The sequence below is a fragment of the Castanea sativa genome, chromosome 1 (assembly GCF_040712315.1).
Source record: "Castanea sativa cultivar Marrone di Chiusa Pesio chromosome 1, ASM4071231v1".
NCBI classification, from domain to species: domain Eukaryota; kingdom Viridiplantae; phylum Streptophyta; class Magnoliopsida; order Fagales; family Fagaceae; genus Castanea; species Castanea sativa.
The window spans coordinates 22,909,489-22,922,234 of record NC_134013.1 but is presented as its reverse complement, the minus strand read 5'-3'; the positions used below and the strand labels follow the sequence as shown (position 1 = coordinate 22,922,234).

Here is a 12,746-nt window from a genome sequence, read left to right as displayed (position 1 = left end):
TCAATCATTAATTGAATTTTTTTAATTTAAAAATTTTGAAGAAAAATTTATAAAATTGAAAAATTAACCACAACATATAACAAAAGTTGATGGAAAAGCCTTAATTGAATAAACTTGTAAGTCAGAGGACTAAAATGAATAAAAGCATAGTCAGAGGACTGAAATGAAATCTGAAAAAACTTAGAGGGTCAATTTTGCATTTTGCCCTTTTTTATTTTAGTAATTACGTAAGCTTCAAGTGTGATAATGGTGCACACCATGTGTCACGTAAGTGTTTTTTGTAAATGAGTTGACGGTAGAGACTAACTTGATAGCAAGTTAAAAATAATATAAACCAAATTTACTATTGGGAAAATGTGAGGAAGAGATCAAAACTAATTCCAAAATGTGGAGACCATAATGATATTTTACCCATTTAGACCTAAAATAATTATTGTCTCTTCAGAACTTGATAAAAGCAGGACCCTATCCAGCCCTGGGTTTGCTGTAAATTGTAAAAATCACGTTTCCTTTAAGAATGGATATGACAATTTGAAATAAGTATTGAGTATTGATCATCCGAACCTGTTCTTTTTTTCTTTTTCTTTTTTGGAAAATTACATAAAATACCAGAATTTTTTATATAATGTTTCATTTACGTCTCAGATTTATAATTTTGCCAATTGAAGTCCTAAATTCATGATATCATTCAATTTTAAGCCTAATATGTCCTATATTCATGTTTGTTATTTTTGGGCAGGGAGTGAAGAAAAAAAAGGAAACCATTCAATTTGAAGCCTAATCCATCTCTCCTGATGGCACAGAACACGCAATCAGGGAGATTATTAGACAAGGAACCTCAAAAAGAATTACAGAAGAAGCCCCAGTTGGCAAGGCAATGGGCTGACTAGTTCCAAGTTCCAATCTCTAATCCAAAACAAAAATGAATTTACACAACAAACCTCTTCTTTGTAATCATCTCTGTCACCTCCAAGTTCTTTCCATACAGTTCATTCACATTCTCTAGCAGAAAAGAAGTTTTGTGTTTAGTGTGTGTGTGTGTATACATATTTCTTATGGTATCACTCTTAATATCTATCCCAAAAGCTCAAAATGCTCAGTTCACGCGGTATTGTGGAACCACTTTTTATAAGTCCAGTTGCTGGTATCACTCTTATGTGGCGTTTGGTACGGGGAATCCACATTACTCTTGGCATCTAGATTCCTAGGAATGTGATTTCTAGGAATCACATTCCTAGGAATGTAGCTATTCCTATATTTGATTTCATTGGGAGATTCCTAGGAATGTGAGATGATAATATTTGGTGTATTCCCAGGAATCTTAAATGAATTATTTGTTTTTTCCATTTTGTCCTTAGATTTGAATGTGAAGTACCAAGCCCATTAAAAAAAAATCTTCCTTTAAATAAATAATGAAAAAATATATATAAACTATTAATTAGTCCTTTAAAAAAATATCTTACTCTAAATAGATAGATCAAAAACATTATATAAACTATCAATTAGCAACACATTCATTAAAACTGTGATCTAACATTTCAAAATGACAAGAATAATACAAAAATAACTATTAGCAGAGTTATTTATCCTGTTTATGTTGTTTTGGCGGGAAAAGATAAAGACAAGAGAGAAGATATTGATAATTTGTTTTATAGTTTATCTTAATTGCTTAAATGATAAGGAAAAAGGGTTAAAATTGTCAATTTATAAAAAATACAATTTCTTTTAAGTTTAGGAATCTGGATTCCCACCTGTTTTAAAGGGAATCCACATTCCTACTGAGAGGGGTTTAAGGATTCCCCTGGCATCTGATTCCCTAGCGTAATTTGCAACCAAACATGGGAATCTTTAAACATTCCTGGGAATCCTAAAACATTACCCCATACCAAACGCCACCTTAGAGGCTTAACCGAACAGAAAAAAAAGAGTCTGGCTTTTTCAACTGCCAATTCCATTATCACTAACAAGAACAAGATGATCACCATCTCTAATAAGTTCTATTTCTTCAACTTGAGCTCCTTCTTTTGTTAAAACTTTATTTGGTAAGAACCCAAATTTTTTGGCACCAATATCAAGTAGTTCTTGAAGTGAATCTGGCAGAAGCACAAGCTTTCCAGCAACTTCACCTTTCTCGGGGCAACTAAGAGTCACCCTAGCCGGGTAGCTGCTCACACTCTGAGTACTACGAAAACTGCCTCCTGATGGGATAGGGTCTCCTCCACCTGCATTTTTTTAAAGATTTTTCACAAAGTCAGTAAAAGTGTGATTACTAATATCGAAAGTTAAGTTTTTCCAATATACTAATTATCAGAAACATCAACTGCTGGTATTCAAGGTTAGGAAATGAACTGCTAGGGCTAAGAAATGCCCTCTAGTTCCCCAAGCTGAGTGGGACTACATTCATACAGTAAGCTGTGGATAAAAATCTAGCACATGCATATGACACTACAGAAATAAGTGAAATTGCACTTTTTTTCTTTTCTTGTTGGGAAGGGGAGGGGGGAGTTGGATTTGAACCTGAGACATGGGAATTGAAATGTACAGGGTGCCGGAAAATGTGCCACTCAGACTACAAGCCTGTTCTATAGAAGTGCATTCTTAAGGATATGGTTATTGATTACTATTATTGCTTGACCAAAAAAAAAAAAAACAATTGAGTGTGCTGAAATTGAATCAGAAATCAAACAAAATGACTATTTTGAATCTTTGTAAATCAAGTTTGACTCAGTTCATTTTGCCGTAAAGTGCTTCATTTAGTTATTGCTATTAAATCAAATTGAAAAAACAAAAAACTAGAAGGCTTTCCTGATACCTTCTCTATTGATTAATTACCAAAAAAGGAAAAATCTTAATTGACAGTTTATGCTTGTAATTTCAAGCATGCAATTCTTCTTTCTTCATCACTTTTTAAGTTTGCATATAATCTTGACATGTTCACAGCCACCTAACTTAATCACACCAATGTATGACTGCCAAATCATCAAAATTTGGAAGTTGAATACAAATTTCCGAGGTATATTAAAAAGAATATATGCAAAATAGAGATGCGTGCTCACCAGCTTTAGCAGCTGACATGACCCCAATAAGTGAATTGTGAAAATTGTTAGGCCTTCGCCTTGGACGATTTTCTGACCATCTCACTTCCCGGGGAGGTGGAGTGCTTTCATGGTGATATGGGGGCATCATGGGCTCACTCTGGTACTTGCTAGGGAATGACACATTTGACTTCATTCTAAGCGGGATAGTTGGTGGTTTCCTGACCTCTTCTGGCTTGGTCTGGAATAAGTCCTTTATGTCTTCATGACCTTGATGATCTGCCAAAGCCCTAGGGGTCCATCCATTGAAATCTGGCTTATCAATTTCAGCTCCTTGGTCCAACAGGAACTTAACTATTTCAGTATTTCCTTCACATACTGCTGCATGAAGAGCTGTACTCCCATTGCTCTTAGGCATTGTTACGTCCCCACAGTATTTTACAATGTCCTTGAGCAATTCTAAGTTGTTTTGCTCCACAGCAGTGCATGCAAAAAGACCCACATCACCAGAAGATATCTCTGCCCTGTTGTCCATGAGAATTTTAATCAAGGATTCATGCCCCCCCAACATTGCTTCCCATAAGGGAACATTTCCTTCTGAATCTGCAAAGATAGCAGTTAACAATTCGAGCCAATTTATGAAGCAAATAGGCGATGTTTGCATTGATATGAACTCAACTCAATTAGACCTTGCTTCCATGTAATTAATTGAAGTCAGCTACAGGTATTATTTTGTCTAGGTTCTACATTCATCCATATTCTGTATAAAGATCAGCTAATAACATCACTCACTCAAATGATTAATAGTAAAATTAAGTTTAGGCTAGCTCCTAAATTGGTCTCTTGACCATGAAAACTTTTAGTTTAAATTCTTGAGTTTTACAACACATCAATGTGCCCTTTCCATCAACATCAAATAGAATTTTCTGTTAACTCACCCAAAAACGATGTCGTTTTGAATCAAAAAATAGAGAGAGAGAGAGAGAGAGAGAGGAAAAAAAACATTGTTGTTGAGCAGATCAATAGTGAAAATGTGACAGACTATATCCAAAGGGGGCACATTGACATCATTGTAATAGTTGATGGTGTTAATTGAAAGTTCTAGCAGTTGAAGGACCAATTTAAAAATAAACCCTAAACTTGAAGGTGTATGTGCATTTTAGTCTAAACTTAACCATGTTAAAGACCTTGATTATGGCTTTAAATGAGCTGAACCGAATGGAGTATTAAAAGTTTAGAATTAATTTTAATTTTGAACACAAGCAAAGTTTGATTTTATCACTGAGTAAGATGACATGTTCAAGTTTGATTCATTTTCTTGTCAAACAAGCTTATACTTGTTTATGCTCTACTTGATTAACTTATTATTTTCCCATATATAGTAAATACCACGGCTAAAATATTTTACTGTTTCACAAATCTAAACTAATTATTAATAACTAAAATTATAATTTAAATTATAGTGTTAATTATATAGAATGATTTTTTTATGAACTTATAATAATTAGATTCACTAGTCTTGTATTATTACATAATTTTTACTACGAAATGAACTATTTATTTTATCAATAATATACACATAATAATTTGATATTTTAGGAACTTATATACAACTATTTCTACAATCCAATCTCAAGTCAATATAAGTATGCTTGAAAAATAAATCAGATGCAACCTGGTTAACAACCCTCCATCCATGACACAATATTAAAAACTTAACGAGGGTACATGTTATGTACAATTTTCAAAACATGCATTTTTCTTTTATAAGTCTAACTAGTGAAACTTATAAATGTGCCAAGAGGACAGCAGCTAAATGCTTTGAACAATATGCATAAAATAAAAGAGGGGAAAAAAACATAAATTCAGGTTTCTATTTATAGCCACTTCCAAGTGTGCTCAAATGGGAATTTGCCTTTTATACTCTTGCTAGAGCAAAAGTCACCCCTGTAAGAGAGAGAAATCTGTGCTTCTCCAACAAATACAAATTAAAACAGAATTCTGGCCATCCCAATTTCCAAAATAAATATTAACAAAGTATAACATCAACGAACCTAGAAAGAACTCAGAGGTAATTTACAATTATAGATAAAAGGAGCTGTGGGGAGTGCAGCAGAAGATAAAGGGATACAAAAAGTTCACACAATAGTGTTGGTGGATTCATATTTCGTCATGCAATAAAAATTACCTCTGATGTTAGGATCTGCTCCATACTCTAGAAGTAGAACTACACAATGCTCATTTCCTTTAGATGCTGCAATATGCTGTTGCAACAAAAAGCAAAGTAACCTCAGTCTCTAATTCAAATATCATCTCTAGCAGAAAATATGTGCATCAAAAAAGATTATTTGCACACCAGTGCAGTCCGTCCACCATCATCCACTTCATTTGGATCTGAACCACGCTTCAGCAACTGATGCAACAATAAATCATCATCTCTATTTGCTGCAAAGCATAAACTAAGAGGCAAATCCATTCTGCCCCGTGCCAGCATGTTCTCTGTATCTGCCAGAACTTCTTCCATAAATGGATTCTGTATATTTTTCAAATGCTGCATCAATGACAAATTAGTCTATGAATAAGACAAATAATCCTCTACTTGAACCATATAGCTATAACTTATTTAAACATAAATTATTTTATATATTTTATGAGACTAAATCTTAGAATATAGCTGTTCTTTATTGTTAAAAAAAAATTATTACAATGTTATGTGCTGTAAACATTTAACCTTTTTTTTTTTTTGAGGTAGTTTCAACATTTAACTTCATAACAAAGAACTACAGTTACTATATAACTACAAAGTGTTGACTTTATGATATCTATGAGCAAACTTACCCCTGATTTTCCACTTAAATTTTAGTTTGATAGAGATGGTTTTGTGATTGAGAACAGGTCAACCAATCAAGTAGTGCAAAGGGCACTAAGAAGGATGGGCTGTATGCACTTGTTAGAGAATCGAAAAATGGTTTGTGTGGAGGAGAATTTGCGAATGTTGAATTCACTTGGTATTTAGCCAACTTTGGGAATCATGAACAATCTACCTGCCCCTAAATGCCAAAGCAAAATGGTTCTACAGAATGTAAGTATCGAAACATCACAGAACTAGGACTCACAATGATGTTCCATGCACACCTACCATCAAAATTCTGGACTAAGTGATCAATCGCCTACCCTATCCAACACTTGGTATGGACTCTCCATTTCAAAGACTCTATGGCAAACAACCTAACTACTCGTCATAGCATGTGTTAGGCTACAAATGCTTCCCCTATCTTGGGGATTACAGAAATAACAAACTGGAGCCCAAGTCTCTCCCATGTGCCTTCATTGGTCACAGTATCGAACATAAAGGTTACAAATGCTACTATCCACCTAGAGGATGCATCTACATTTTGACCATGTTGTGTTTGGTTAAACGACCTTGCCATTTTTTGCACCGACACAACTGTATGGCAACCTTGATGGGGAGCTCATTTCATTCACAAATTGGGAGGCAACCTCAATCAACAAAACTATTGCCTTATGCATCCCTTATATCAGGATTCTCACCACCTGCCACAAATATTATAACAAGTTGCTCACCAACAGTTGACACACCTCCTACTATGACAACTCCAAGGTACCTTAATTTTCATGTAGCAAGGGTTACTCATAATATACCTATTGTACCAAAATCCATCATCTTTGCCAAATGTCAGCCTAGATGGGTTGCTGCTATGGATGAAAAAAGTCACTGCCCTAAATTCAAATCTGGACCTAATGGCACTGGCACATCACCCTGACATGAATGCCCTTGGGTGTATATGGGTTTACAAAGCAAAATTGAAACAAGATGGCTCCTTGGAACGTATCAAAGCTCAGTTGGTGGCTAAGAGGTTTAGCCAAGTTGATAGTATCGATTTTTTAGAAACATTTCTCCTTGTACTGGAAGTTGTCAAAGGCAGGGATATTTAGCATTTGTCTTGTCCTCAACTCGCATCAACTGGTTCATCTCTCAGTTGGGACATGAGTTCTCCATCAAGGTCTTGTGTTTTCTTCATCACTTTCTAGGCGTTACCCAACATAGCCTGTTTTTATGTCAAACCAGTATGCTGAGGATATCTTAGAACTTGCTTTCATGCAGATGTGCAAACCCATTATTACTCCAGTGCCTGAGAAAGGCAGACATTTCCCATCTACTGATGAGCCTTATCCTGATCCTGATCCTTATAGTTATCAAATCCTTGTGGGAGCACTTCAATACCCCAAGTTCACTGGACCTGATCCATCCTATGGTATCAACTTAGCTCTCTAATTCATTCATGACCCTATAGTGGCTCACTACAAGACATTTAAGTGCATAATGTGCTAATGTCTGTGGCATTACTTGGGATCACCATCCTAGCCTCAAGCACACTTGATCTGTATGGCTTCTATGATATGAATTGGTGTGGGTGCCCTACCACTAGGAGATCAAAAAAAACTCTGTACGTTCTTAGGCAGCAACTGTATCTCATGGGATGCCAAGAAGTACTCCATAGTAGCTTGGTCAAGTGCAGAAGCCGAATACTGATCCATGGCCTCCACTATTGCAAAACTTCTTTGGCTATGATTCATTCTTTGTGACCTTGGTATCCCTCTTTCACATTCCCCAATCATACATTGTGATAATCTCAATGCCTTACAAATGATTATCAATCCTGTCTTCCATGGTCACACAAAGCATGTTGAATTAGATTATCACTTTGGTCGTGAAAATGGCTCTCGGTGCCCTTGAAACATGATACGTCCTTTCCAAACTCCAAAGCAGACATATTCACAAAGCCTCTGTCCAAGGTTTTATTTTTTGAATTTACGTACCAAACTAGGCCTTATCCTTGATCCTTGACCCCGTTTGGGGGGGAGTGAAAACATAGAAGACATATCTGTTGCAAATCCCACATCTGCCACAGATATCTATAACAAATACCACATGTGATGCAGATTCTCCTCAACTCTCGGCAATGCACAAATGAAACCCTCCATGACTCTTGCTCATGATTTTTGGTTTAACAGCTATTATCCTCAGTAATAGCTACCACAAAATGTGCCTAAATTTGTGCTTAGATTACTCCATAATTTACACTACTGCTCATGCACCTATTCACAATGCAGTCGTAGTGCATTGTAAATAACCCACTGTTTGGCTTGTAATCCATCTATAAATGCAATTTACAAAGTTCTCTCTACCTTATCTTGAGATAAAGTTCCTCAATTTGTCTTTAGAAATTTCTAAAAATGATCAATATTATAAAAAGATTATTTTCATACAAACTAAAATCGGGGGAAAAAAAATAAAGGATTCTGAAGAGATAAAGAAAATCTTAATAAATAACATGAGCCAAAGATTACAACTGAAATAATCCCTCCCCCCCACCCCCCCAAAAAAAATAAAAGAAAAGAGAGAGAAGGAAAGGGAAGCTACTAGTGGAACAACTTTTACAGACCTGAAGAAGATTGTTCATGATTATTGTCCCATCTCCAACATGTGCCTGAACAATATTTAAAAAAGCAGTACGGTTCAAACGCAGCAGCTGACACAATCGTTTGGTCCGAACTGTAAACAGTTGAGGCCTGTAACAGAGCATGCCTATCTCACCAACAACATCTCCTGTCTTAGCCTCACCAACAGTCTGTAATCATCCATTTCAAAGAGCATATTCAGTTCCTAGCACCCCAGTGAAGAGCAATAGTGAAAAAAAAAATTATTAAAAAAAAAAAAAAGATTTCTATCAGTATACTTACCTGCTCTAATCCATTCTTTTGCACAATTAATTCCTGAGAGAAAGAAAATTTAATGACAAAGTCAACTGAAGGATAGAGAAAGGAAAAACTTTTTTTAAAAGGGTGGTCTGTTTTCCAAGAGGAATAAATTATCCAGTTACACTGAAAATATTGTGCACCAGAATCAAATTCATTTAAGTTTAGCAATTCCACTATGCATGTAGAACAATAATTCATAAAAAGTTCTTACCACAGCACCAGTAACCAGTAAATAAAAGTCTGTGGGTGCTTCATTCTGCAAAATTACATCTTCCTTGGGAGGAAAATATTCAGCCTTCATCTCAGAGACCTTCAATAGGAAAGTTCAAAAAGATGGATGTAAAACAAGTGTGAAAATTATAAAAGCAACCTGTTGGCTGTAGGTGTTTGGATATGCATGCTTTAAAGTCTTGAAGCAAGATATAGTTTTCTTGTTATATCTGAAAACATTAAGAGGAAAAAGAAAAAAAGAGCTCAGTTTTATCTTCTTAATGCTGTTTAATTCACAACAGGCATTTTTTGCATCATAAAGACAACATACAAAACTCATGTTTCTCAACCTTCAGCTCCAACAAACATAAAATTCCATGATCTTTTTCTTAATTTTATATGCAAAAAAAAACTATTAACACTCGTTTTCCATCTAACAGAGGAAACACAGGGAAAGGCCTATTGATGCTCCATCCAAATACAACCAAGGATTATGAAATAAAGTTAAAGAGTGTTACCAGTTGGAAAAGTAAGTCATGTGATACCCCACGAAACAAGTAGAGGTTGTCAACAAGTGGATAGAAGAGAAAGTGTGAGATACTAGATTGAATGGCTTTAGGAAGGGAATCAAGAATCTCTTGCTGATGCAGCCCTTCTGAATTAGTTCTGTACTTCAAACACAAATTATCAATCATCTGCTCTTGTAGGCGAATAGGTAGGTGGTTCCTTTGTGCAAAACTCGAGGCTGCTTGAATAGTGTCTCTCTAGAATTGCATGTAATTTGTAAGTAAGACCAAGAAAACAAACAAAATGAAAAATTCAAAAGTGCTCAAGTATGGATGGTCAAATAATTGAAAAGTCCAAAAGAGTGACTTAATTTCATTATATGAGAAGCGCATAATGCTCTGGAAATTCAAAACAAACTTATATGCCCCTCCTAGTGTCACAATCAAAGTTACAAGACAATGCAATAGAAACTAGAAAGTAAAAGCAGCAGATATAATTATATAAACAATTTGTCTGTGGTATTTATTGGAATTATTGAATGTCATCAAGTAGCTTTAATTTGTAAAAGAAAAACAAGGATGGGTATTATTCAGTTTCTAGATGAAGACAGAAGCTGACCAGATACACATGTGAGGTAATCAAGAGAATCGCTTGTCTAATTTAAGCACATCCCAGAAATCCAAATTTCTGACAAACACCATCCAGAAAGGAAGTCCAAGCTCCTAGGAAAAATGGCATGCAAATGAAGGGAATGCTGAAATAAGTATTAAACAGCATTTACTCACAAATTGCCTTGTTCGACTGGTCCCATGGACAACCAAGTTTGTCATATTTCCAATTAAATATGATGTTAGACCAAGGTTAAAGAGCATGTAGAAGATGTCGAATACCATCTCCTTGGTATTTGTGGCATGCAAATCACCATAGCCTGTGGTTGTAAGAGTGGTTATGGACCAGTACATTGAGGTCACATATCGAACCCATATACTCTGGTCATGAAAGTTGTTCAGAGTAAGTGCAATCCATGTACGACTTGGGTTTGAATTACGGGCAGCAATAAGATAGAAGCAGCAGGCAGCAGCATGAACTGCGAAGAGAGTAACCTACAAGGCATCACAAGCATGATAAGATGCATCAGTATTGAAAAGTATCCACTCTTTAATGACAATTACAAAATGTTATTGACAGATACTCACAAATATAAGTTTTGAGCATCGAACCCAAAAGTAGTTAAAGTTCCTGTCTTTTTCCAATCTGAAATGACAAAAGAAAAGTAGAATTTCCTGATAAAAGACTACGAATACAAAATTTGGGGAAGACAAAGAAGGGAAACAAATTTATAATAATGACATGAGCTAATTGTTTTTCTTTATGGAACAGAGGTGAAAACAAAATTGTTTCCACTTATGTTATGATTTGCTGGCATTGCTTTGCACTGGCGATACATATTATGTTAGATAACCGGAAATGTATTCCAAGAGCAACTTCAGACAAACTAAATGCATAGATACATAATTATGAAGGAAGTTGTGTCTGATCTTATTAGCCATCATGGAATTTGTTCTCAAAGGAAACGAGCAATGCTGTATCCTCCTTACATTTAACAAGATGAAATGAAATAACTTATACTAAATTTTTAAGAAGTTAGTGCATCACAAACATTATTACAATATATATATAATCATTTTGAAATTGGTTGCAAATTAAAACAGCTAAAACAGATACAATAATAAATATGAGGTTATTTACCTGGAAAACATTTTGCTGACTCTACGGAGACGCCATAGGCGGAGCAAATTGAAGTAGCCATATGCCTGAAGAGAAGAGGGCAATATTCTCCGAGCAAGTTCAGAAGGAATTGTAGAGATGACATCAAACGCCAACCATGTCCTCGTGTACCTCCATGCAATCTGCTTTGGGTTGTCGACGAGAAGATAAGATGTTTTGTCAAGGTATGCAACAAAGAAGGTCAATACAATGTCAATGGCGAAAAACCCATTCACAACATTATCGGTTATAGCCAGAGGTCCATTTATTTTTTGCCCAAGGAATCCAAATTCAAATGGAGATACCCAAGCCGTGTAGAACACTAGCAACACCAGATATGTCTCCCAAAGCCTGCAATATTTTAATCATCAAACAAACAAACAAACAAACGTGACGTGAAATATAACACATATTCAATAAAAACACAACTGATAGCTACGATTGGCAAGTGCCTTCCGCCAAAGCAAAAGCAAAAGGGTCGTAAATAAGACTGTCTACCAATCACCTCTCTCTCTCTCAAGAGCTCGCAGAAGCGGAATCATATCATAATAAAAGAAAAGAGAGGAGAATGAACCTGTATTGGGGATCAAAAGGGGAGATGATGAAGCGGCGTAGTTTGACACGACGCGTGGTGCGGGCGATGTTGCCAAGAGGAGGAAGAATACCGGCATTGAGGCTGTAATGGCTGATATCAACCTCTCTGGGAGTGAGAACTGGCTGATCCTCTGCCTCTGCTTTGCTATCTCTTCCTCGTTCCACCACGCAAATTGTTGGTCCTAACCGCTTCTTCCTGTGTATCAGCCTCCACATTTTCATCAATGTTCAGGTATTTATTCAATCCCTTTTCTTTTTATTCTTAATTCTACCTTCCTCTTCCTCTCTCTCTCTCTCTCTCGCGCTCCAAACATCACATTGCCAGTTGTTGTGTTGCAACAATAAACATCAAATCTATTTAACTGTTTTTCTCTCTCTCTCTCTCTCTCTCTCTTCCCTCCAGATTCCTTATTTCGTACTTAACACTGTTTTACACTCATACCTTATGTTTAGGAGTTCAACAAATTAATGGAATGCGAAAGGGAACGACGACTTCTAGAAGCACGTAAAACTCTCCCATTTTGCCGCAATTATTTTACGAGGCAGATTGTAATTAGCTACAAATAAATTTCACATAAATCTATTATTTTTTTAAAAAAATTTTATAATATTTTACCCTGTTATAAAATTTTTGAAAAAAAGTGACTGGGGACTTTTTTTTTTTCTTTTTCTTTTTTTAAATAAAAGATTTGAAGATAAAGGCTTTTATTTATATATATAAGATAAAGGTCCGGTTTCTGATTTGTGGTTTAAGTATCATACTCATTTATTTCACTTTTTTAAATGAGAAGATCATTTATTTTCACTTGAGATAAAGGAGTCCATTCAAGTGAAAAGATAAAGGCATGT

The 12,746-nt window shown here is 35.5% G+C and overlaps 1 protein-coding gene across 1 annotated transcript; it reads right to left on the bottom strand.

Annotated features, from left to right (window-relative positions):
• Positions 1-1,114: 1,114 nt before the first annotated feature.
• LOC142640488 (potassium channel AKT1-like) lies at positions 1,115-12,285 on the bottom strand. The gene is made up of 13 exons (XM_075814616.1): positions 11,878-12,285; positions 11,286-11,654; positions 10,733-10,790; positions 10,322-10,639; positions 9,548-9,793; positions 9,031-9,129; positions 8,802-8,834; positions 8,504-8,689; positions 5,392-5,586; positions 5,224-5,299; positions 3,057-3,638; positions 1,897-2,222; positions 1,115-1,152 (listed from the first exon to the last, which is right to left on the bottom strand). Exons 1-12 carry the CDS (start codon positions 12,117-12,119, stop codon positions 1,939-1,941), a joined length of 2,688 nt encoding a protein of 895 aa, XP_075670731.1. The 5' UTR covers positions 12,120-12,285; the 3' UTR covers positions 1,115-1,152; positions 1,897-1,938.
• Between the last annotated feature and the right edge of the window lie 461 nt (positions 12,286-12,746).

Coding starts and splice junctions, on each gene's coding strand:
- LOC142640488 (XM_075814616.1), bottom strand. CDS start 12,119: ATGAAAATGTGGAGGCTGATACACAGGAAGAAGCGGTTAGGACCAACA. Junction 10,640..10,732: donor GATGCTCAAAACTTATATTT/GTGAGTATCTGT, acceptor GATGCCTTGTAG/GTTACTCTCTTCGCAGTTCA. Junction 8,835..9,030: donor TACTGGTTACTGGTGCTGTG/GTAAGAACTTTT, acceptor TCTTTCTCTCAG/GAATTAATTGTGCAAAAGAA.